This window comes from Amblyomma mixtum, chromosome 3 (assembly GCF_055824585.1).
Source record: "Amblyomma mixtum isolate Tamu chromosome 3, ASM5582458v1, whole genome shotgun sequence".
Taxonomy (NCBI): Eukaryota; Metazoa; Arthropoda; class Arachnida; order Ixodida; family Ixodidae; genus Amblyomma; species Amblyomma mixtum.
The window spans coordinates 428,789,738-428,813,865 of NC_143014.1; the positions used below are offsets into that span (position 1 = coordinate 428,789,738).

Here is a 24,128-nt window from a genome sequence, read left to right on the forward strand (position 1 = left end):
TTTTTTTTGGTGTGACACCATTGGAGGTTTGGAATGGATAGTTGCAGTGTGTGGATTTTGTGTGTTAGGCATAGATTAGCGCTTGAGATTACGTGAGCAGTAGTGGAGCTCTACTATCTCCTCGTCTGATCTATCGGAGCCGTTGGTCTGTGAATCGCAACGGCAGCTGTAATTTCTCCAGAACAAAACCTGTTTCCAAATTGAAAAAAATGCGGTGGCATTAAATCGCCCGCATAGGTAACGTTCATCGCCCGCAGCTCACCCAACCAGACCGCCTGAGGGGGGGAGCCAAAAAGGGGAGTAAATTGAGCAGCACAGCTTGAGGCCTTGTTCTTTGTTTTGCCTGGCACGACTCGGGAGAAGGGTGGTGCTCTTGCCTTGCCGGGGTGGGGGCATGGTGCAGATTTGACCACTAATGCTCTACCTGAGACCCTTGGCCTGCAGACACCGACCCTTGGATCACCCAGGAAAAAGAGGACCTGCCTGGCTGATGCGGCCTCTTCAGAGGACAGCGAGGAGCTGTAACCCCTTTCGAGGCCTCTACCTGGCGGCGGACGAGCTGTTGTGACCGTACTTCTAGCCACGTGGGCCAGACCAGTAGCAACCATGAATATTCATCGAGGCCGACAACCCCGCGACGACCATGGGAAGTGGGATGCTTGGAATGCCCCTCCGAGCCTCAGCGGATTAGTGTAGCAAGAATGCCAGGGGCCATTGTCAGCAATAACCCCAGCGAAATTCCTTGATCGGAGGTATTGTCCGGGCGACCACAGAGGAGGCTACGGGCCGGCGCCGGTCACGCTGGCGGCTAATTGAAGAATTCTGTGGCCCCGACTCGCGTTCTGGGAAATCGGCGGGGAAGCAAGTTTATTCACCTGCTGGAGGACTTCGGGAGATTCCTATCCCGCAGCGCTGGATGAGTCAGCATCTCCTCCTCTCATCAACCAGCTGCGAGAGAGTGGAAAAACCCGCACCTGCCCAGCCGTGGGCGGTAGCGTATTCGCCAACTGCAGCCTGTACAGCCACAAGGCTTGAAACCACGGTGAATTGATCACGGTGACTGAAGATTGTCACAACGGCTTACCTAAAAGGGATAATAAATCCTCTTAAACGGCGTTATATGCCACTAAGCATCACGATTTGCGACCTAAAAGGGAAAAATGGAAAAAAATTAAATTAGAAAAAAACAATAAAATTACAGTACAGAGAGCGGAGTCGAACGGCCGACCTTCCATACGCAACACGTGCCTCTAATCCACTGCGCCATAGGCGGCGATGTCAAGCCGTCGTTCTGAATGAATATTTATAACCAGCCTTAATGTGGCTGCTACCTGCCGGTGGGCGGCGCTGTCATCGCTGGCTGTACCGGCTGCATTTGGCGAACACGCTGGGCGGTAACAAGAACGTCCCCTTCGGTCCATCCGATTGGACAGTGTTCGTCGACCATTATTCCCCAGCCAGGGATCTGGGGAAACCGAACGATATTTAACTCGGCCGTGAGTGTGGCCGAGAGAAGCCTGCTAGCTCCAGTCGACTACGGTTGACGAAGACGTTCCCCTTCCACTGAGAGTCATTCTCAGTCCTGTTTTGTAAATAATGTAAATAAGTGTATAAAGTTTTCGTTACCTTCCTCCGAACCCAGTCTCCCTACTCCTCGTCCCATCACCGGTCCCCGGCCATGCTACCCGGGTCGCAACAGCGGGGCAATCGGGCAGTCACCGCGGCGAGAGGAGAGACTAGACAGCCCTTTTTTCCCGCGTGAGCTCTCCTTAAACCCCTACGACATTGCACCCCCTTGAGCAACCGGTTGCAACCAAGAGGGGTCGTTCACCCCGTTCCTAAGACGCCAGAGCGTAGGCGTGACGTCACGTCCGAGCTGGGGGGTGAGGAGAGTGGCCGCGTGGCCCCCCTCTCCCCACGCCCGGCGGCGGCGCTTCGTCGCGTGACTCAGCGCGGGGCGGCGAGGGATATCTGTATATCCCACATCCTCCCCTCCTTAAGAAGCCTCCCGGACAGAGAAGCAGGCGCCACGTTACTTAATCTTCTCCGTCATCCAGGGATCGAAGTTCTTCGGCTCCCGCTGGTACACTTGTTGATGTCCGCGCCACGCCCGCACCGATCAGCTGGTCCGAAGGCTTGACCACCCGCGAGATGATGACGTTGAAAGGCAACTTGCTGCCGGTTGCAAGTCTTCCGAGCGCGCGCGGCTGCGCCGCTCCGGTGAAGGTGGTTGACCGCCTCCGTGGCACCGGCTTCGACTGCTTGGAGGCCAGGTCCGTGGCTGCGCCGCTCTGAGAGACTGGGTCAGGTGGCTTCAGAGGCGAGGGCCGCGGCGCTTTCATGGTAGAGGCCGCGGTTGGGCCGCCCTGGCATACTTGATCAGCTGGTGAGGGCCCAGGGTTGAGGTGGTAATGAGGCCACGGCTGCTCATCTGTGTTTGGCTAGCTTGCTCCTGAGTGGGCTGGTGCGGCGGCGTACAGGCGGTTAGCTCCGGTGCGGTGTGGCAGGTGGCAGGGACGCCTGGCTGCAGCAGGGAGGCGGCTTCAGGTCGCGGGCTGGGCGTAGCGGCGGGCCATGGGCGCGGCGCGTTGCCGAAGCTGGATGGTGGCTCTAGATGGTTGGTGGTAGTGGCGAACGATGTCGTTCTGATGCGCCCTGCTTCTTTTCCATCTGCGCTGAAAAAGGTCAACACAGATGTAACCAACTGCCGCAGCGCGTGCTACGTAGCTGTTCGGCCCTCACGAGAGTCATGAGGGCTAACGCAAGTAAGTCTTACGTAATATTGATCGGCATGAGCGGCCCGTACGTTCATGCATCTAACGAGACTGCGTGTCGGCCTGCGCCCTCGCTCTAGTCCGCGCAGGCAGATTTTATTTCTGCCTACGGCGCAAGTTATAGCGGGACGCGGAGTTCGCCGGCTGATCGCAGCGCTCGTTTTCCGACTGCGGCGCGGGTCGGGCTGTGTCCTGAACCCACTCATCTCGCTGCACGTAACGTTTCAGGTCGCATACGTGCACCGGTCCGCCTGTCGGTTTCGACCGCAAGTCCTCGAGCCTGTAAACGAGCGAGGAAAGCTTCTCTCGCACGCGAAACGGCCCGATCCATTTCGGCGCCAACGAGGCCGCGAACTGTCTGCTAGCATCGCTCAGAACGTGTTGGCGCCGAAGCACCAGATCGCCCACTTCGTAGTGAACATCCCGGTGCGAGCGGTCGTACTGTGCTTTCTGCTGCGCTCTAGCGGTGCTCAGGTTGCGGCGAGCCTTGCGCAAGGCCTCCGTCATCTTAGCGCGCAGCTGCGTCGCGTATTCAGCTCGTGCTGACGAAGCGACTGGCGTCTTCCTGCTGTCCGTTAGAACCCGGTCCATCGGATTTAGCAGCTCTCTACCCAGATTGAGAGAAGACGGTGCATACCCAGTCGAGCGGTTAACGGTAGAACGCAAAGCGAACGCGATCTCCGGCAGATAGGAGTCCCAATCTTTGTGCCTCTCAGAGTACGCGACAAGCATGTGCTTAATGTTGCGGTTGACTCGTTCCGTGGGGTTCGACTGAGCATGATAGGTGGTCGTTTTCTTGTGCTTAATGCCGAGTGCAGCGCACGAATCTACGAACACCTTCGCAGTGAAGTAGGACGCGTTGTCCGTTATCAGCTGCTCTGGGAAACCGAACCTGGTGAATACGTCCATCAGCTTCTCCATGATAACTCGTGCCGTCAGCTTTCTAAGGGGGAAAAGTTCAACCCACTTGCTGAAGTGATCCGTGACCACCAGCAAGAACTTGTTCCTGCTTGGTGTCGTGAGATACGGTCCCATGATGTCACACGCCGCGATTTGCCAGGGAGTCTGGCTGTTAATCGGCTGCATGAGGCCGGGCGGTCGTCCACCCCGGGGCTTCACGCTTTGGCACACATGACATGAGCGGGCGTAGCGTGTTACGTCCCTTTTCATGCCAAGCCAGGTAGCAAAGCGACACAACTTAATGTAAGTCTTGGGGCCGCTTGCATGCCCAGCAATGCACGAGTAAAGTAGCGTAACAGTGCCGCTCTCAACACTCGCGGTATCACCACCTTGAACGCCTCACTTGTGTCGTTCTCGGAGGGGATATACCTCAGCAGGACGCCGTCGGAATCCAGCAGATAAGAATCCAGCGCGCTCACAGCACTACCAGCTGTTTCCAAGCGCTCCGCACCGACAGCAAAAGCAGCTGTCCCCGTGTGCGCGGGACCGGCCGCCCGGCTCCCGGAGCCCGTCGAACACTTTTCGACAAAATGAATCCATCTGCTGAGCTTCGAGCAGCTCCTTTCTGCCGAACGCGATCCCCACTGAACTCGCGTAGTCCACGTGGTTCACGCTCTCGCCTGGGGTCAACGGTCGGTCCGCGTCCCTTACATCGGCTACGGCTGGGGACAAACCCTCACTCTCTCTCTCTGTCGGGTGGTCGGTCGCGTGACCTTCCTCGCTCTGGACAGGCGCTCGCGAGAGTGCGTCAGCCACGGCGTTGTTCTTCCCTTTGCGGTAGCGTACGGTAAAGTCGTAACGCTGCAGCAACAGGGCCCAACGCGCCAGGCGGCCGCTCGGCTCGCTGAGTCGTCTCAGCCAGGTGAGCGCCATGTGATCCGTCTCGATCACAAATGCCACCCCGTCGACGTAGTAGTCGAACTTCCGCAGAGCAAAAACTATCGCGAGACATTCCTTCTCAGTCACCGAATAGTTTCTCTCTGCCGGCGTCAGTGAACGGCTCGCGAACGCTACCGGTCGGAGGACGCCTTCATGCTCCTGAAGCAACACTGCTCCTAAGCCCAGGTCGCTTGCGTCGGTTTGAATCACAAACTCCCTGTTTAGGTCGGGTAGCTGCAACTCAGCCGTGTCCGCGAGCACCTTAACGAGGTTGCGCAGTGCAGCCTCTTGCTCGGGACCCCAACTCCAGCGCTCTCCCTTCTTCAAAAGCTTTGTCAAAGGTGCCTGCAGCGCTGCGCAATCTGGGATGAACTGGCGATAAAAGTTCGCCATTCCCAGGAAGCGTCTGAGACCAGCTAGATCTGACGGCGACGGAAACTTAAGCAAAGCCTCGAGTTTATCCTCGCACGGCAGAATGCGGCCTTTGTCGATCGTGAACCCCAACAGTGTTATTCGGGTCGCGGCGATCTGTGCCTTCTTCGGGTTCAAAGTGATTCCCGCGGACCTCAGCCTCTCTAGGATGTCCCTCAAGTGGCGCAGGTGTTCCTCGAACGTTTTCGAGTACACCACGATGTCGTCTAGGTATGCGAGCGCGTGGTGCCACTTCGCATCTCCCAGAACACGGTCCATTAGGCGCTGATAAGTAGCGGGTGCTCCTACCAAGCCAAAAGACATTCTCTTGAATTGGAAAAGACCTCTGTGACAAGTGAAAGCAGTCTTCTCCTTATCACGCTCATCCATTTCAACCTGAAAGTATCCGCGGCTAGCATCGAGCGTAGTAAAGTACTTCGCCCCACCTAGGTTGGACACTAGAGAAGAAATGGTTGGTAGAGGGTACGCATCCTTCCTCGTAACCTCATTCAGTCTGCGGTAGTCCACGCAAAGCCGATATGTATCGTCTTTCTTTGGGACTAAGACTACCGGGAAGCCCCAAGGGCTGTTAGACCTCTCAACAACGCCAGTATCGATAAGTTCGTCTAAGGTGCCGTCCAGTCCTTTTCTCTTAGCCAAGCTGATTGGTCTAGGATTGCACTTCCAAGGCAGTGCATCACCCGTGTCTATTCTGTGCCTTACTAGTGTAGTGAGGCCAGGCCGGTCTGTGAATGTCGCGTTGAATTCGTAGAGGAGAGATGACAAATGTGCCTTCTCCCTTTCCGATACGCTGTTCACCTCCGACAACAAAGGGTGCATTGCCCTCACTGGCACGGTAGAACAGCTTTCTACCGCGTCAACATTCTCTGTGGGCCCTCTCTCAGCGGCGACTGTCCGCCCGCATGCTTGTTTCCGGGCCGGCGGGGGTGATTTTCCACGGTCACTCCCCGCTAGCTCCGCGTTCGGAGCCGTAATTGACTGCGAGGCCGCGGGCGCTTTCACGAAAGGCTTCAAGGCGCCGGTGGTGCGTTCTCGATAGCCTCCGCTGGTTATGTCTATCACAATGCCTGTCTTGGCTAGGAAGTCTCGCCCAAGAATTACAGGTACGGATAAACAAGGAAGATGAACGAGGCGTTGTCGCCGCACGCGTCTTTCCCAGCGAACCACTATCCTAGCTGCACCGCTGGATTGCGCTGTGCCGCTCGCGAGGCGAAAAGTGGTATCGCACTCTCTCAACCGGATTTTGTTCTGGCGGAGATGGTTTAGCACTTCGTCACCGAACAAAGAAGCGCTTGCCCCTGTGTCGAGTAACGCGGTGAATTTCTTTCGAGCTATCGTTAGCTCAATGAACGGCGCTGGCAAGTCATTAGAACTTCCTACGCGACATGCCAAGGGCGCTAATAAACCGGGGTTCTCTGTGTAAGCCGCGCGGGATCGAAGGTCGATCACCGGCGGCTGTAGCCGTTTCCCGACCGTGTTTGGTCACGGGCGGGGAGGCGGCCACAGTCGCGGGCGAAGTGCCCCGGCTGGTCGCACCGGTAGCAACGGTTGCTCGGGCTCCGACGGGCTGGACGCTGGTCGCCACGTTCCGGTCGGTCGTCTCGATCTCGCGGTGCGGACGGTGGGGGCCGCTCGTGCGGCCGCGTGTCGGCCTCGCGATCTCGGCTACAGGTGTTCCGCTCTGCGGCAGCGTGTGCTGTTCGCAGCGCGTAGCTGAATGGGTCCAAAGCGCGGTCGGACAATTCCCAACCCCTCGGGACACGCTCGTCAGCAAACTGTGCTGTCGCTTCAGTTCTAGACGGACTACGCGCTGAGCTGCCATTCCACGCGCAGCGCGGCTCAAGTGACTGCGATGCAGGTGGCGGCGGCCGATACGCTCGCGCAGAGAGGATGTCTCCCTGAATGCGCTTCGCCTCAGCTGCTAGCTCATCCAGGTCTCTAAACCTTCCTCCTCCCAGGTAGGCCACGAAAGTCGGGTGCGCTTGTCGTGTGACACGCTCAACTTTCTCCATGTTTGTGGCGCGAGGGTCAGCGAGGCGATACAGTTCGTCCATCGCTCGGACGTACTCTAACAAAGACTCGTCGGGGTGCTGGGTGCGGAGTTCCAGCTCTCTCCTCAAACGCCACTCGTAGTTTGCGGGAAGGAATTCGTCGCGGAAGCTTGCGCTAAACTCCTCCATTGTCCTCGCTCGGTTACCGGTTAGTCGGTACCAGCGGGCCGCTTGCTCCGTCAAAGAAACAGGCACAACACGCGCGAGCAGTTCGGCATCTGCGATTCCTGTCGCTTGCTGATAACGCAGCAGACGGTCGAGGTACTCATTAGCCCCTGTTCTGTCATGGTACCCCGTGTAGGTAGGTACGTCTATCCTAAGACGGGGTGCCTGGGCCGGGGCTTGCAAATTGTTTTGCAACATACCCGCTAAGCTCTGCATAACTTGCATCGCGTTCTGCAAGAGCACCTCGGATGACTGCGGACTAACGCCCCCGGAGTTGGGCGCAGCCGCTGATGGTGTCGAATGATGAGGCGTAGGTGCCCCATTGTTCGCACCACGGAGCGGCGAGGTGCCCGATGTGGTGCCCTCCGTACCAGGCCTCAGTCCTGCCGACGCGCCCGGGAATGCAACTCGGCTATTCCGCGTGGAACACTCAAGATTTACGCCTTCCAAAGGCAAGTCAAGTAGGGAGCCCTGGCTCTGTGCCGCTAGCTCTGACAGCATGAACAAAGACTGGAAGTCAGGCCTATCAGCTGCCATCCTTTGTTAGCGCGTCGACAGTCGTTCGCTCCAACAAAGTACACTGCTCAGTGCCTAGTTCGCCCCACGTTCGGGTGCCAAGATATGGGGTCGCTCGCGTGCAGCCGGCCGGGAAGGCGCGCTTCCGTGCCAGCTATGCGCGGGCGTTCTCGTGTCCCCAACCCGTGGCGCAAAGTCACAGCCACGGCGGGTTCGGACGAAGTAGGCAACGAACAGAGTACGCTAGGAAACCGTTTATTAACCTAGCGCAAGGCAAAGCACACTGCGGAAGAATGTTCTATCCGATAATATATGGTTCAGCAGCTTACCAGGTCGTCGTCGACCGGCGTTGAATAATCCAGGGAGGCGCGGGCAGGAGACGGGGTCGGCGGGGCAATCGGGCAGTCACCGCGGCGAGAGGAGAGACTAGACAGCCCTTTTTTCCCGCGTGAGCTCTCCTTAAACCCCTACGACATTGCACCCCCTTGAGCAACCGGTTGCAACCAAGAGGGGTCGTTCACCCCGTTCCTAAGACGCCAGAGCGTAGGCGTGACGTCACGTCCGAGCTGGGGGGTGAGGAGAGTGGCCGCGTGGCCCCCCTCTCCCCACGCCCGGCGGCGGCGCTTCGTCGCGTGACTCAGCGCGGGGCGGCGAGGGATATCTGTATATCCCACAAATGCTGTTCCATCACAGTTCCCATTTTCGAAAGCAGTGACCAAACGTCGGCCACCAAAGCAGCGACTACCACACTGCATCAACAGGGCTCCAACAACGAACACAAGCACAGCCGGGTCTAGAGAAACATCTCACCAAGGCAGCACTCAAGATGACGAGCCCCCTGCAAGCCCCGATGTTGCAGGTTGTGACTACTAGCCCGCAGACTTGGCATACCAACCGGACTCTCCCACTGAGAAGCAATTTGAGCTTCAAGTTTGTTCTGTGTGTAGCAACATCAAGACAGAGCTTCAGTCGAAATCTGAGGAACTTAAAGGCCTCTATACTTATGTAACAAACCTGAGAAGTTATCTACAAGAGTTAAAAGATGACCTTGAAGCAGAAAAAGAGAAGATTGCCAAGCTTCCGGCACATAATGGAAATCTCCAGCAAGACCTTTCTGTGACCACTCAGCAGCTACAAGAAGTACAAGCCTTACATGAAAAACAGCAACAGAGGGTGTTCTTACTTGACAGATTCAAGAATGACGATAGTAGCAAGCAGTTTTACACAGGACTGCTCAACTATCAGCATTTTCAGAAACTGCTGCTGCTGTTACCAGAGGAAGAGCTATTTGTTACACTGGTTAAACTCACAACAGGGTTCTTTCACCCGCACCTTGGCCACATTTTCGGTATCTCACCTAGTACGGTGTCGAGGACATTCTCTAGTTGGGTGAGCTTCATGTATCTCCAGCTAGAGAAACTACCTTTGTGGACACCTAGAAGTGTGATCGACCGCAATATGCCTGCTGTGTTCCGCGAGCTCTACACCTCCACAAGAGCGATTATTGATGCCACAGAGATTAGGTGCGAGGTACCTAGCTCCCTTGTAATGCAGTCAGGTACATATTCAAATTACAAATCAGCCAACACTTTCAAGGCACTTGTTGCTGATCACACCAGATGGTATGCTAACATTCGCTTCGGAACTTTTCATGGGGTCACTGTTCGACAGAGAAGTTGTGATTCGAAGTGGATTTCTAAACCAGCCATTTTCTTCCGGAGACACTCTCATGGCTGACAAGGGTTTCACTATCAGGGACCTGCTTGAAGAAAAAAAAGTTGGCCTCCACATTTCATCATTTCGCAGACAGGACCAGTTCAAAAAAGAAGACGTGCAGGAAACGCAAGATATCGCATCGTGTCGCATCCATGTAGAGCGACGAATAGAACGCATCAAGTTCTATCACATCCTTGACAGCCCCATACCCCGATCCCCTGGTCCACTGTCACAGAAGCGGCGGCAGCCTGTAAATTACTTTTGTTTGTATAAAACTGATGCGTCCGCGTTTCTTTGTATGTGTCTCGGGAAGAGCAAGAATACATGCACGCTTTTTTCAGTTATTAGACAACCCCCTTGCATTGCGAAAGCGGAGGCTGCTCAAGGTCGACCCCGATACTGCCGAAGTCTGGAGCTGACCATTAGCAGGAAAGAAGTTGCGGCGTACATGACTGGCTTTTTTGTTGTGTTTTACTTTTTTGAGTTTCGAAGGTCACCGAATCGAGAGTCGAAGCCTAGGGCTTCTTTTTAGTTGTGCGTTAACTTTTTCCTCCTCCAAGATGGCGGCCATCTAGAGTCAAAGTGTAGGTGCCTACGTGCTCTTGTTGCGCTTTTTGGTGTTTTGTTTTTTCGACGCCGACGCTTTGGCGCCGCGAATGCTCGCCCGCTAGCGCCCGAGGGCTTTAAAAGGGGGCCGTATGGGCACGTACCTCGGTCCGCTCGTCGGTGGAAACGCTGCCGCCGCGAACTCCCGGGTCTCCGAGCCGCCGCACCGCATCCTCGAAACCGCAAGCTGGCCTGGACGGACGTCGCCTTCGGGGGCCGCACTGACTGCGTGTTTGTGGATGGACTGCAGCCGTGCTTCCCGGTTGACTGTATGTTTGTTCACCTTCTGACTTTTGCTCGACTGTATCTAATTGGCCCCTCACTTGTGTTCTGACCTGTGTAGAAATATTCAATGTATAACTTAATTCAGTGTGTTTACTGCTATGTGCTTTCCGCAATTGTTTTTTTAGAATGTAAATTACGTGTCTGTGAAAGTTGCCGCATTGTTCAAGCGAAGCTATAAACGTTGTTTTGTTGTTGTTACCTCTTAACACGCCTCGGTCTCGGTCACTACGTTTGCTTATCGGCTACGCCGGGCATCAAACGGCCACCCCCTCATTGTCCGGACTCGGTGATGATGTCGCCTAGTCACCGAACCCGTGACAATTAACTGTCGTTCGCGATAGGACGTTTGATGCGAACTGAACTGAGAGGGAGACTTGTTGAGGTGTTGAACTGTGCCGACTTTAGAGGTGTCGTGTATGAACAGGATTTGCTTTGTGCTGAGCTTGTAGATGTGTTATTGAAAGTGTACTTGGAGATAGAAGCATGGATTTGGAAAGGTTGATAGCTATGGGTAGCCAGTTGGGGCTGACAAGCACTGAGCTCAGAAAATAGGTCGAAGATAAGCTGCGCGAAGAGTGAAAATGGGTCGAAGATAAGCAGCGCGAAGAGCGGGCGTTTGTCCAAGAGATAGCGGAGCAGGAGCGCGCGGCCGCGGAGCAGGAGCGCGCGGCCGCGGAGGCGGAGCGCGCGGCCGCGAAGGCAGCTGACGAACGTCAGATAAGGATTATGCGTTTAAAAATGGAGTGCCAGCTACTAGAGAAAGAGACTAGAGAGAAAGAAGGGAGCCAGGACAAAGGTGATTTGAAGTTGAACACAAGTAAGCTCCTGATCCCATTTCACGTGTTACCGCTCCCATAACTTACACGCCACGAGGTCTCAACACGCCCGCGCAAGACAGCGCTCCTGCACAGTATCCACGAAGCGCCCCGCATCCGACTCTAATGTTCAAGCCGTGAGCGCCGAGCGGAACAACCATCCTGCCCTCGAGTCACGCTAAGTGGGGATCGGCGGCACATTCGTTCTCAAGCTTGTCTAAACACAGACCCCGCGGCCCGGGACATTCGGCGCCGTGAACGTAAACCACGTATTCACGAGGCGTACCCGCGCCCGCATTCGGACTCCGAACTCGTAAATTTCCGAGGCCTCGGCACAACGCAAGCGAAGAATGCCGGAGTAACGTGAGCCGTCGAGAGGCGCGCCGGGGAGACCACCGAGCGACGAATGCTTCGAGCGAGGCCCGAGAGAGACGACCGAGAGACGCCGACGAAACGAGACGTGTCGGCAAAGCCCTCCCGACTCTGCAGATCCGCCGAACCTCCTACGTATCAATAATCCAGTCATCTCATTCTTGTATCCTTACGTCTTAAAATAAACCAGTTTGCTTTATTCGAAAAGATTCCGGCCACTGCTTGCTAACAGACGGACTGGGCCGAGTGCCGGTTAGAGCTCACTACCCGCACTCCAGTCCACATGAAACAATACCCACTTCCGTTTGCGACGAGAGAAGCCGTAGAAAGAGAGGTGCAGCAGATGGAGCGACTGGGAATAATCGAGAAGTCCCAGTCTCCCTACAATTCACCGGTCCTCTTGGTGAAGAAACCAGACGGCACGAACCGGCTTTGAATTGATTTCCGACGCCTTAACGACGTACTGGTTGCCGTTTCGGAGCCCATGCCCGCTAGAGCGGACGCGGTCTTCGCTGCAGCTGGAGAGAAGAAATACTTCTCAAAGGTAGACTTTTCCAAAGGATATTGGCAAATCCCATTGACTGAGGAGCCCAAGCCCAAAACAGCGTTTTCAACGACATCGGGTCTCATTCAATTCCGTTTTATGCCATTCGGCATAAAAACTGCCCCGGCAGTATTTTCAAGATTGATGCAACGAGTGGTGGAGGGAATTCCCGGAGTGCAGCACTATTATGATGATGTCCTCGTTGCCAGTGCTACGTGGGAGGAACATCTTTCTTCGCTGAGGCAGCTGTTTGCGAGAATCGAGATGACCGGCCTGACAGTACGACCAAGCAAATGCGAATTCGGGTTGGAAGGCATCGAGTCCTAGGGCATCGCATTGGCAGAGGTGAGCTGGCACCACTCGGGAAAACGCTCGACAAGATACAGGCGGCGCCAACTCCTCGAACAAAGCGTCAGGTACGCGCTTTCCTTGGCTTGTCGGGGTATTACCGCGACTTCATACCCGACTACGCAAGAATAAGCGAGCCCCTCACCCAGCTGACGAGAAAGGGAGAGAGGAACGTGGTAAGGTGGACGCCGGCCCATCAGGAAGCCTTCGAAGAGCTCAAGCGTCGGGTCTCAAGCCCTCCGATACTACGGCTGCCAGACTTCTCCAAACAGTTTGTGCTGCGCCCGGACGCCTCTGATACCAGCCTTGGCACGGTACTAATGCAGCGGCATGACGAACGCTTCACCCGGTGGCATACGCGAGCAGAAAATTGCTCCCCAGGGAAGCAGCGTAAAGCACAATCGAGAGAGAGAGTGCTTAGCGTTAGTTTGGGAATACAGTTTTCCACCTACCTGTATGGGGTACCGTTCTTAGTTCAGACCGACCACCATCCACTGAGCTACATCCAAAGAGCCAAACAGCTAAACAGCAGAGTCCTGCGCTGGAGCTTGTTGCTCCAAGAATAACAGTTCACCGTCGAGCATATAAAGGGCAAGGACAATGTCGGTCCTGATTTTCTTAGCAGGCTGTAGATTTGTCGCGCGGTTAATTTTCGCTATTAATTTATTCTAGTATTATGGTGCATGTGTAGACCATGACTTGAGTTGTGTGCTAGTTTTATATAAGTGGTTATGTCACGCGCTGTATATCTGTGCACAGGCCTGCTCGCCGACTTCTGTGGGTCTAGAATATTATCGGATAACATTCCGAAAGTGGGGGGCCGTGTCACAGAAGTGGCGGCAGCCTGTAAATTACTTTTGTTTGTATAAAACTGATGCGTCCGCGTTTCTTTGCATGTGTCTCGGGAAGAGCAAGAATGCATGCACGCTTTTTTCAGTTATTTAGACAACCCCCTTGCATTGCGAAAGCGGAGGCTGCTGAAGGTCGACCCCGATACTGTCGAAGTCTGGAGCTGACTATTAGCGGGAAAGAAGTTGCGGCGTGCGTGACTGGCTTTTTGGTTGTGTTTTACTTTTTTGCGTTTCCAAGGTCACCGAATCGAGAGTCGAAGCCTAGGGCTTCTTTTTAGTTGTGCGTTAATTTTTTCCTCCTCCAAGATGGCGGCCATGCAGAGTCAAAGTGTAGGTGCCTACGTGCTCTTGTTGCGCTTTTTGGTGTTTTGTTTTTTCCACGCCGACGCTTTGGCGCCGCGAATGCTCGCCCGCTAGCGCCCGAGGGCTTTAAAAGGGGGCCGTATGGGCACGAACTTCGGTCCGCTCGTCGGTGGAAACGCTGCCGCCGCGAACTGCCGGGTCTCCGAGGCGCCGCATCGCATCCTCGAAACCGCAAGCTGCCCTGGACGGACGTCGCCTTCGGGGGCAGCACTGACTGCGTGTTTGTGGATGGACTGCAGCCGTGCTTCCCGGTTGACTGTATGTTTGTTCACCTTCTGACTTTTGCTCGACTTTATCTAATTGGCCTCTCATTTGTGTTCTGACCTGTGTAGAAATATTCAATGTATAACTTAATTCAGTGTGTTTACTGCTGTGTGCTTTCCGCAATTGTTTTTTAGAATGTAAATTACGTGTCTGTGAAAGCTGCCGCATTGTTCAAGCGATGCTATAAACGTTGTTTTGTTGTTGTTACCTCTTAACACGCCTCGGTCTCGGTCACTACGTTTGCTTACCGGCTACGCCGGGCATCAAACGGCCACCCCCTCATTGTCCGTACTCGGTGATGATGTCGCCTAGTCACCGAACCCATGACACGAACTTACTAACCGAATCTGGTCAGCCTGTGCAGCGCTCAGCAATATGCAAAGCCCTTTAATTCTACAATCAGAATAATAAGTTTTCAAGTTTTGTGGTCTGCTAAGCAAGCCTCACGTTTTATTCAGTCCTTGAGCTGCTTCACCATAAAAGGCAACGAAATAGAAGCTGTTCAGTACGGCTTCCACACTGCTCCATTCTTCGCAGAAACGCAACCTCTGGACAGTGAGGAAGTGCGGCCCGAACACTACAAAGTCTGCCCACCGCGTCTGGGTCACACCCATCTGGCCGAGCACTTGCATATAGTGTTCATGGTCCTTCTTGAGTGTTGGCTGGCAGTTCTCGTCAAACTCGTCGAAAAAGTCTTTAGACAGAAGGTCTTCTTTTGTAGCATCCCTGAGAGAATAGGGGCACTTCACTTCCACGGTACCCCACGGTAAGGGTTTACAGGGATCAAAGGCAATCGCATCGGGGGATGCGCCCAGCCATGGTTTTGTGGGCTTCACAAAAATTCCACACTTAATGATATCAACAGGATGGCCTGCAGCAGTCATGGTGTCCTTATATCGCAGGATTGCATCACTTTCATTAACAATTCCGTAACTGAAAAAAGGGGTTATGTTAGGAATGTGATGTTTATCGAGATGTATCTGTCAGTAGCAAATACACATACCTGATAGCTCTCACACGGGAAAGGTCCTTCACAGCTGTTAGGTTAGCTAGTCCTTTCTCCGTCCACTTTTTGCGGCTCATGACTACGCCATAGTGGCAATATCTCCAATACACTGTAGCGCAGCAACTATGTACCAACAAGCCCAAAAAGCCACGCTACTGAGCCATAGTGGGAAGCCGTCAACCGATGGCTTTGGGCGGCAAACCATGTCGTACTGTTGCTTTGTTTTCTGGAGGACCTCTCCAGTCGCTGAGCTTCAGCAGGTGTAACAACTATCCCCTAAAAGGTGCATAAAAACAATGGCTTAGCTTGTGTTACACATATACTGCGTGCCACAAACAACGTTATAGGCCACGTGTCTTAAACAGTTGGCGGCTTGTAACAGATATGTATTTACTGAAATGAACTAAACATGAGTGATGCAAATACGTTAAGCACTGAAGCGGTAGCTCCATCCACTGGGTAAGGAACTTGCCAAGGTGTCAGGCCACTCAAGCATACAAAGGGTTCAGCTGTAGAGATGCGGAGGCCTGAAAAAAACACTGCAAATTTGGAAAAAAACCGGTTTTTTTTTGTTTTCTTCAGACGAGGAAAAATGGAAAGAAACATCGAAAATTTCACAATGCAATTTCACGGTTTTATAATTGCTTACTTTTAGTTTAGGTTTTTGATTTTGCTTCGAAAACCATTACAGTGTGCATCGTTGAACGATTCTAGAGCAGTCGTCATCGCCGGTGCCGGGTAGTGCTTTTAAAACGTTCGTGCTGCGAGTACACGGGTTGAAGGCCAGGTCACATATAAGGCTGAAAACATTGTTTTTAAGTCAAGACTTATAAAGCTTGACTTAAAAACACACTTACACTTGAACTAACGGCTCAACTAGAACCAAATGGCTGCAAATTCTACAGCGCGACACACACGGCATATAGGCTGCTCTGCGCATAAGCGGTTTTAGCCAAATACAAGCCTAGCTTCTTGATTTCCAACGTAGCAGAGCAGAGGACATCCGCAGGAATTTGGTCCCGGACAGGGGTCTGGGACTCAGCGAAGCACGTGGCCCCATCTACCTGGTGGCAAGGCCTTTGCACCAACCTGCCGCTAACTCCTCTGGCTTGCCGACCGCTGCAGATACCACAATCAACCGCCAGCTGCGAACGAAACTTGTCACGTTTCGGAAACGTGCGAACAAGGATTCGCAACAGGCTTTCAGGGGAACGCGTTCGAAAGCTTGTGTATGTGCAGTCGAACATAGGTGTGGACACAACTTCAATCCATGCTGCTGCGCGTAGTCCCGCATCCAGCGACAGTGACTATGAGTCCGATATGGAGTGATTTATAGATCAGTTTTCATGCTCCCTTTCTTGGTGCAATAGAACAATAAGTTCGTTCCACAAATATGACATCTATAACTGCATATTCGGCTGAACTTCGGAGCATTATTATTGATCGTTGTGCTGTTGCAAATAAATGTTTTTGATACGTCTTGCAAAATTTCCAATTTTTCATGAAAAAAACCATGAAAAAAATGGTTTTTTTCATGCCATTCAAAATTTCTTGAAATTTTACATCTCTATTCAGCTGTCTCCCACAGCTGCGGCTGTCTGCTTCCTAGGTTGTCTGACATTATCACAGGAAACCCATGTGGCACAAGCGACTGTTGGTAGCTCAGCAGACAGCCTTTTATCCGCTTGCCGTATCTGGTTTCAACTGCTTCACTGCAGTCGGCAGCTTGAAGCACACTAGCAAAATGTTGCATTCCAGTCGATGTATTCAAGGCATCAGCAAATGCTTTTATGTCATCTTCTTGCTGCTCTAGTGGCTCGCTTGCAGCATGGCCGCTGTATACGTTTGAGCTGCGGGGAACAGCTTGCCCACCTTCTGAAACTTTTCGCCAGTCAATTTTTTGGGCACTGGTTCCTCACAGTGGATTTGTTCGTGGCACTCGCCACCTCTGAGGCAAGTCAGTGGATGACATATGAGCTGGTGCCTCAGAGAATCCTTTTTCCTGAAGCAGCGCGACAATCCTTAGCACTGCTTGTAAATGGCTGCACGCATACTTTCCAACAGCACATTTGCATCGTCCGCCAAGCACATCACCTTGCAGAGACAAGGCCACTGAAACTGCCTAAGGCGGCTTCGACTTCTGTGGCAGCTGGCCTTCACAAATACTATGCTGTCCCTGAAATAAAGACAAAAGTGCTGGCGTCAGCATTTGTGGCATGACTACTGCAGTCTCGTCCCCAGGAGTCTATAAGGGTAGAGCAGGATGAGAGCGAAGAAACGACACTGCACTTCGTAACACTGTCCCTTCGCCCTCGTCTTGTCGGGTTGCGTTACCCGTGTACTGCAATATATGCAAACCTGAAATAGTACCGCCGTCTTCAAAGTGAATGACTATCTGGGTGTTGCAGCGCTTTGCAGTGGTAGAAGTCTTAAGTCTACGTAGTTAAAGGAATACTGGAAAGCCCCTGTGCGCGGCGCGAGCATAGCGAGTTTACGCGAATCGTCGCAACGTGCAGCTTAAGGCCGATTCACACGACGGTCCGTTCGCCGACGGCCCGCGCACTACGTGTTCATGCGTCACCACATTGAGAGTCGCGCTGTGGGCCCGCGGCCTGGTCAGCGCGCCTCTCAATGTGCTCACGCATGAACACGGGATTCGCGGGCCGCGGGCAAGCGGACCGTCGTGTGAATCGGCCTTTAGGAACACACGCACAAAATAGGACAGCACGAATACGAGCGCGCACGAGAGGTCAACACCCGATTGTAACGTGCGTTCTTTCATTCCGATCTTTTAAAGCAGCGCGTACAAATAAAACTGAGCAAATCAGTTTAATCGGGCAGACCTACACGTCAACCCGGCAGCGTGAAAAAAGCGAGCACAGCACATCGGGCGTTTCTCCGCCGCTCCGCCTGCGCCTAATCAGTTCGGTTTAACAACATTTAAACGCCCAAACGAAGTCCGGTCAGGGACTCCGGAATCGGAGGGGGGGGGGGGGGGGGGGGCAGGGGGGACGCCTTCCCCCCTACTTTTTTCAGGAGGGGCTCTGCCTCCCCCCCCGATCTTTCCCGATAGCTGATGCGGTTCGCCCGATCGGCGGTGCTCGCCGCTTCGGTCTAAGCACATAGCCGTACCAAACGTAGAGTTATACCAACATAGACGTACCAAACGTAGACTTATAAGTCTAGCTGCGTGTATAAATACATGTAGCTCGCCTGCGACATCCCACCGCTGTCGCACGCTAGCCCCAAGGGTAGCGTTGACCTGGCGTCCGGTGTCCCGCGGAGAGCATCGGCAAGGTTTAATACTGCATCTCGTACGAACGGCAGGAAAAGCTGGCCCGAGAGAGAAATCTGAGCGCCCACACAGCATGGTGTTTCGACGGCGACCTAGCGGCGGGAGCATCCTTCAGAGGGAAAGGAGGAAGGTTCAGAAGACGCGCATGTGTCGAACCAGCGGTCATGTTCATGGCAAGCGTCGCTGACTCGGACCCGGCGGCGCCGGCCCCGGGGCGAACACTCTCTCCCCGAGCGCCGTGCTCTCACAAGCGTTTGCACACACGCACGCACGCACACGACGACACGTGGGAAGTGGATCTGTCTAGACACGATTCCCGAGACGGCTCTGGGCGGCAGTCGGCCACGCGAATTGTCCGCTGCTCGGAATGATACTCCTGCGTCCACTGCAGCCGCGTTGATCTCGCACGGCGGTGGCGAAACGTAACGCGGTCTACTTGCACGTCTCTCATCCCTTCAGTGTGTTTTTTAATAAATGGAGATTTACAATGTCGTTGCCTCGGAAGATATCTCAGTCTCAAAAGAAGATCAACAACTTCTTCGTGCCTGGGACGAAACGTTTAGGCTATGGAAGCGAGGTTGCACAAGGTTTATTTAGGGTTGTTCGTTTTCGGGTTTTATATTTTTTCAAATTCGGGGTGTAAAAATCGGGCTATATTTTTCGGCTTGATAATAGGGGAGAAATCGGGTTTTTCGTAGAAAAACTCCGAAATTCTGGTTTTATCGGGTTAATTTTGCAAACTAATAATTTATTCGATTTGCTCTAAACGGGCTATATTTTTGGGCTGCTTTCAAGAAAGTATAGATATTGCAAAATTTGGCGTTCCTTTGGTAATTAATTATTTCTTGCAGTGAGAGGCAACGGTCAGTTTTGAGAAAAGAAACATTTTATTCACGAGGGCTGGTCATCGACGTTCTACACGTCCTTATTTACATACATAGTCATCTGCATGCGCAACATCTCGGTTTCCATCCGAGACCTGTCTGGTCTCTGCAGGTACACCTTAGCTGAGAGAACGTTCGCTCAACGTCACAGTTGCCATTAGCGAGGCGCAACAATGACAACGATGCATTTGCTAGCCTTGTGTAACGCACAGTTGCGTCGTTCCAATAGTCCATCACTTCAACACCTTCATTTGTGGGGCTTGCTTCCAGCAAGTACTGCTTAAACTCCTCGCGAAGCGAGCCTACATCGTCCATCACGGAAATAAAGAGAGGTCGGTAGTCATCAAACGACTGACTCAGCAGCCGCTTCTGGAACGGATCGAGTACGGCTCCCAGTTTCCACAATGTCAACTGGTTTTCTTCTTTGTCTGAGACGTTCCGTTTCAAAGTGCAGTCCCATTTTGTGGAGATTTTGGCGCAAAATTCTTCACAACAATTTTTACTAATATGGCACTGCTCTTAGGTAACATAGACAAAACACCTTTTGCCCGATCACTTTTAGCTGCAGTCAGTCACCTTTTACCTGTCTGTCTGTCGGCCGCCTTGGCCGCCTCTCGCCTGCGCGCCAACTAGAGGCACAGCAATTCCGTGGGCACAATTGTTTCAGAAATCGGGGAAAATCGGGTTTTACCCTATATTTTAGGAACACGTTCGGGGTGCAAAAATCGGGTAAAATCGGGTTTTACCCGAAAACGAACAACCCTAGGTATATTGTGTCACATTTTTTGTCACCACTTTGATTATTGGTGTGTTTCTGATGCCCCTTCGTATTTGTATTTTGGCTGGGAGCGGGAAGCACCTCTCATGAAAGTCAACCAGATGAGCGTGCGATAGGAGCAGCATATATTGACGGTACGTTTTTGCAATGTTTTACTTCCACCGTGCTCGATCGTATTACCACAGAGATCCAACGGCGATTTGAACAGCCTGGCATGGAGCAGCTGATTAGCCTCGGGGGCCTTTTGACTGACGCTGCTGAAGGTCGAAACTTCGCGTCAAACGACCTAAATGAGCTTTTAGGAGCACACGCTGCAGATTTTGACATCAGCAGGCTTTCAGCGCAACTCTTGCTTCTCCCAACGCTCCTGCGTGACGAGGGTCCGGTCGCAAGTGAACGCATTTTACAAATTTTGCAGGGGAAGACTGCAGGCATGCGTAATACGATGGACCAGGTTGTCCGGTATCTGCAACTCGTGTTTTCTGTGCCTGCGTCAGCTGCTTTAGGAGAGCGATCTTTCAGTCCTCTGAGGAGAGTAAAAACATTTCTGCGCAGTCGAATGACGCAGAGGAGGCTGACACACCTTCTCCTCCTCCACGCGCACAAAAAGAGAGTTGCGGACCTGCATTTGGATGCCGTTATGAAAGAGTTCGTATCTAGAACGGCAGAACGAACAACAACCTTCGGCCTCCTTTGAAAACCTCTCCTGCCCAACGTCCTCTTTTCATGCTAGCCTTGAAGCTCGTCAGTCTGCGACACTATAGCGTTGTACCTAGTGCCTACTTTCATGTCTACTTGCATGGATATATCAGTTCACATTTGCTTCAGTGCAGTGCTGCCAACCTCCAGAGCCACTTCGCCCTCAATTTGCAACCAAAAATTCCCTAGATTTCTCTAGATACAAAAAAAGTGTTCAATTATGAAAAAAAAATGTATGTTTATGCGTGGTTCAGTGGCAGGTTTTATCATGCAGCTACCCTATTACCAGACGTTGGAAAGCAAATTAGCTGTAAATTTGAACTGAATGATCTTAAATGAAGAACTTCTAAATGCAGCTACAAGATAAACCGTAGCGCTGTTTGGAAATTACAAATTAAGTTGTCTATATCGTGCATGTGTTTTTTTTTTCACTGTACGCAATTAGTAAACATGCATCGGCATGTGGAATTAACTAAATTTTTTTCCCTCATGTTGTGGCGGTTTAGACTTCAGCCGAAGGATACCACGTACAAAATACCTGGAGGTCGCTTGAGGAGTATACGGAAACTGCTTGTTCATTTGCAGCGATTGCTCTAGAGGGTGGCTGACGTAACAGTTTGAGTCAATTAAAACAATGAAGCAGTGATTTTTAAAGCATTTCTATGCCTCATGTGACTTCAACTCGCTTTGTTCGTCGTGGTGGAACTGGGAATTATGGCTTATGATTTTGGAGGGTCTAACGTCCCAAAGCAACCCAGGCTTTGAGGGATGAACTTGTGAAAGGCTCCGGAAATTTCGACCACCTGGGGTTCTTTAACGTGCAGTTACATCGCACAGTTGGGCCTGTAGAATTTCGCCTCCATCGAAATTCGACCGCCGAGGCTGGGATCGAAGCCTCGTCTTTCGGGTCAGCAGTCGAGCGCCATAACCACTGAGCCACCGTGGCGGGTGAACTGGGAATTGTTCCCCTAGTTAGACTAGCTAAGATTTCCAACACGGCGCTCCTTTATAAAACAAATGGCGCCCTTGTTCTTTCCTAGTTATCAAAATAAACATGAAGATATGCTTACTAAATAGGTATTTCACGTCGTGCAGCGAACTCCAAATTCAGCGTGAGGAAGGGGCGCGCGTGTTGAGGGAAAGCAGTGGCGCGCCAGATCACAGCAGCAGGTGCCACTGGCACGTCGGGGACCATGCACGTCCGTCTACGTCCGTGTAAAGGCTGGTTCACATGCATGCAAGCGACTGAAAATTGAGCAGCGTAGCGCGGCGAAAAATTTGTAACTTGTTGGAACATTGCCGCTCTGACTGCTGGAGCCGCCGCGATGGCTCTAAACAGCTTTTGCGCCGCAGCAACAGAGCGTCTTCACTTGGATGTGAAACAGGCTTTACTAGAGCGCGCGGCGGTGTTTGCGGGCCTCCGTCAGTTGAAGAGCGAAAACAACGAAAAGCTTGTGCTGTCTTCCCAATTTGAGAGAGGAAAAAAAACAACTCTCCAAGCAAATGAAATTTCCCTATATTATACAAAAAAATTCCCTTTCCCTTAAATTGCATCCAAATTCTCTAGATCTAGGGAAAAGTCCCTAGGGTTGGCAGCACTGCTTCAGAGCGAGCGCGAATTCAGATATATTAAAAATGTTTTTTTCGCAGCTTTCGAATCCGTTTACTCTTGCGCGGTCTGCGCAGGTTTCAGTAACTATGAAATTTACAACCATTTTTTAAGGGTATATACCAATGTAGAATAAGCAAGGATGCATTTTTCTAAAATTGAAAGGGCTGAAATGAATTAAAACATTATTAATTAGTAAGAATAAGAAGTTTGCAGGAGTCAAGTGGATGCAGCTAGCACAGGACCGGGTTAATTGGAGGAATATGGGAGCGGCATTTGCCTTGCAGTGGGTATAGTGCGGCTGATAATGACGATGATGAAGCAACGACAATACTCCCCCCCCCCCCCCCCAAACTCCCAAAAACGTTCCGGAGTCCCTAAGCCCGATCACTTACATTGCGCGGGAATAATTCGCAGACACAGATGACGTGACGACGTATCTCTCGGTGACGAGCTTGTATGCTTTCCGCTACATTTCGTGATTGCTGTCAACCGCGACATATACGCGTCAACATGTGCACTCCGAAGCGGCGGCAACTTGGTTAAGTCGCTCTCCCACGAATGCACCGGATACACGAAATCGCTCATTTTCGTTAAAACAATGCCTCTGTGCCAGCAGTGGCTCAGCAGTGAGCACTGTAGCAGCAAAATCGCAGCTTGGCAAGTGGTGCGTCCCCACACCAAAGGAACAACGGTAGCCAGGCTGCGGCGGAGAGGCGGCCAGGCGGCTTCCCCTAAGATGGCGAATGTCTCCCCAGCGTGCTTTTCGAACCGAAGCCGGAACCGCAGTTCAGCGGAAGGTGACGTATTTTTGCAAGGGGTCTATTGTCTTCGAATAATTTTCACACGCTACCTAATTGAAATTTTCAGAAATGGTATGTGCATTCTGGTAGGGGATGTTGGTGGCCTTTCTGATGGGCAAACAGTGTTTTTTTTTTATTTCCAGTACGGAAGGCGTGATTTCCCTTAGAATGGATTACCGTGCTCTATTTACTTGAGTCCGCACGTGTACAATGTATAGTTTTCACCGACGCGAGCCCAGGACCGGATTCGACACACTGCGCCACCTTCAGTACAAATAAGCAACCGACATCTAGTCATCAACGTCCCATCTCGTTGGATGAATACCAGGGCAACCTGCTCATATCATCACTCTCGCAAGACACATGATGTGTGGTAGTCCGAACACAAAGACGTGGCCTTTCCCGCAGGGCAAGAACAGAGCTTTCGAAGTATTCGGAATAAAGAGATGATTGAAAGCAGATGACACCCAAAACAAGATGTAGATAATATTTATTGTCATTTATTAGTGCGTGCAGCGCTGTTGCTGTGACATTTGCATTGTGGTTTCAATTAAGACGAGCGGTGACTCTTCTTTATGGCATTAATTTCAAAGACCAGACGAAACAATAAGGGAGTATTTACTCATTTACTCCCTTATTACAAATCTACTCCACCTTGGGGGATTCCCCTAAACATTTGTCCAACACAGACGAAACAATCTTCGAAGAATCCGCGCGTGACTCGTTTGTCGCGCCGTCCGCCATGTGGCGCAGCCTGTCAGACCCGCTGCTGGGTTCACGTCTGCTAAACTGCGTACGTACTACGCAGCCGAGGGCAGTTCTTCATTGATTCTGGTAAGCCCAGGCGAGTGCCGATGTCAAATTAGTACTGGAACAACGTAGACCGCATTATGGTACTTTGTGAGTGATGTTTGGGAATAGGCCAGTAGTTTGTGCAAATGAATGTTTAAAAAATCCGGCAATTAAAAAAGGAAATGCCTAACCGATCCCGTCTTCCAAATACGCAGGTTGTTTAGGTGCACCTGTTAACTTTTGCCAAGATTTCAAAATATAACGCTGCATAACGTAGGTGCAGGCAACATTACCCATGCTGTTAACCTCTGCGTGTGGTAA

General features: G+C 52.2%; 2 protein-coding genes and 2 pseudogenes across 2 annotated transcripts; 2 read left to right on the forward strand and 2 right to left on the reverse strand.

The window, feature by feature from the left end:
- Positions 1 to 258: 258 nt before the first annotated feature.
- Positions 259 to 7,503, reverse strand: LOC149358047 (uncharacterized). The gene is made up of 2 exons (XM_089576721.1): positions 6,550 to 7,503; positions 259 to 275 (listed from the first exon to the last, which is right to left on the reverse strand). The coding sequence occupies exons 1-2, from the start codon at positions 7,484 to 7,486 to the stop codon at positions 259 to 261; spliced, it is 954 nt and encodes a 317-aa protein (XP_089432847.1). The 5' UTR covers positions 7,487 to 7,503.
- A 1,672-nt stretch (positions 7,504 to 9,175) lies between these two features.
- On the forward strand, positions 9,176 to 14,349 carry LOC149358048 (uncharacterized; annotated as a pseudogene).
- Positions 14,350 to 14,395: 46 nt separating this feature from the next.
- On the reverse strand, positions 14,396 to 22,800 carry LOC149358049 (uncharacterized; annotated as a pseudogene).
- On the forward strand, positions 20,119 to 20,601 carry LOC149358050 (uncharacterized). Its single transcript, XM_089578014.1, has one exon. The coding sequence runs from the start codon at positions 20,119 to 20,121 to the stop codon at positions 20,599 to 20,601; it is 483 nt and encodes a 160-aa protein (XP_089434140.1).
- Positions 22,801 to 24,128: the final 1,328 nt, after the last annotated feature.

What these genes read in the sequence shown, in the direction of transcription:
- LOC149358047 (XM_089576721.1), bottom strand. Translation starts at nt 7,486, where the DNA reads ATGCAAGTTATGCAGAGCTTAGCGGGTATGTTGCAAAACAATTTGCAA.
- LOC149358050 (XM_089578014.1), top strand. Translation starts at nt 20,119, where the DNA reads ATGGAGCAGCTGATTAGCCTCGGGGGCCTTTTGACTGACGCTGCTGAA.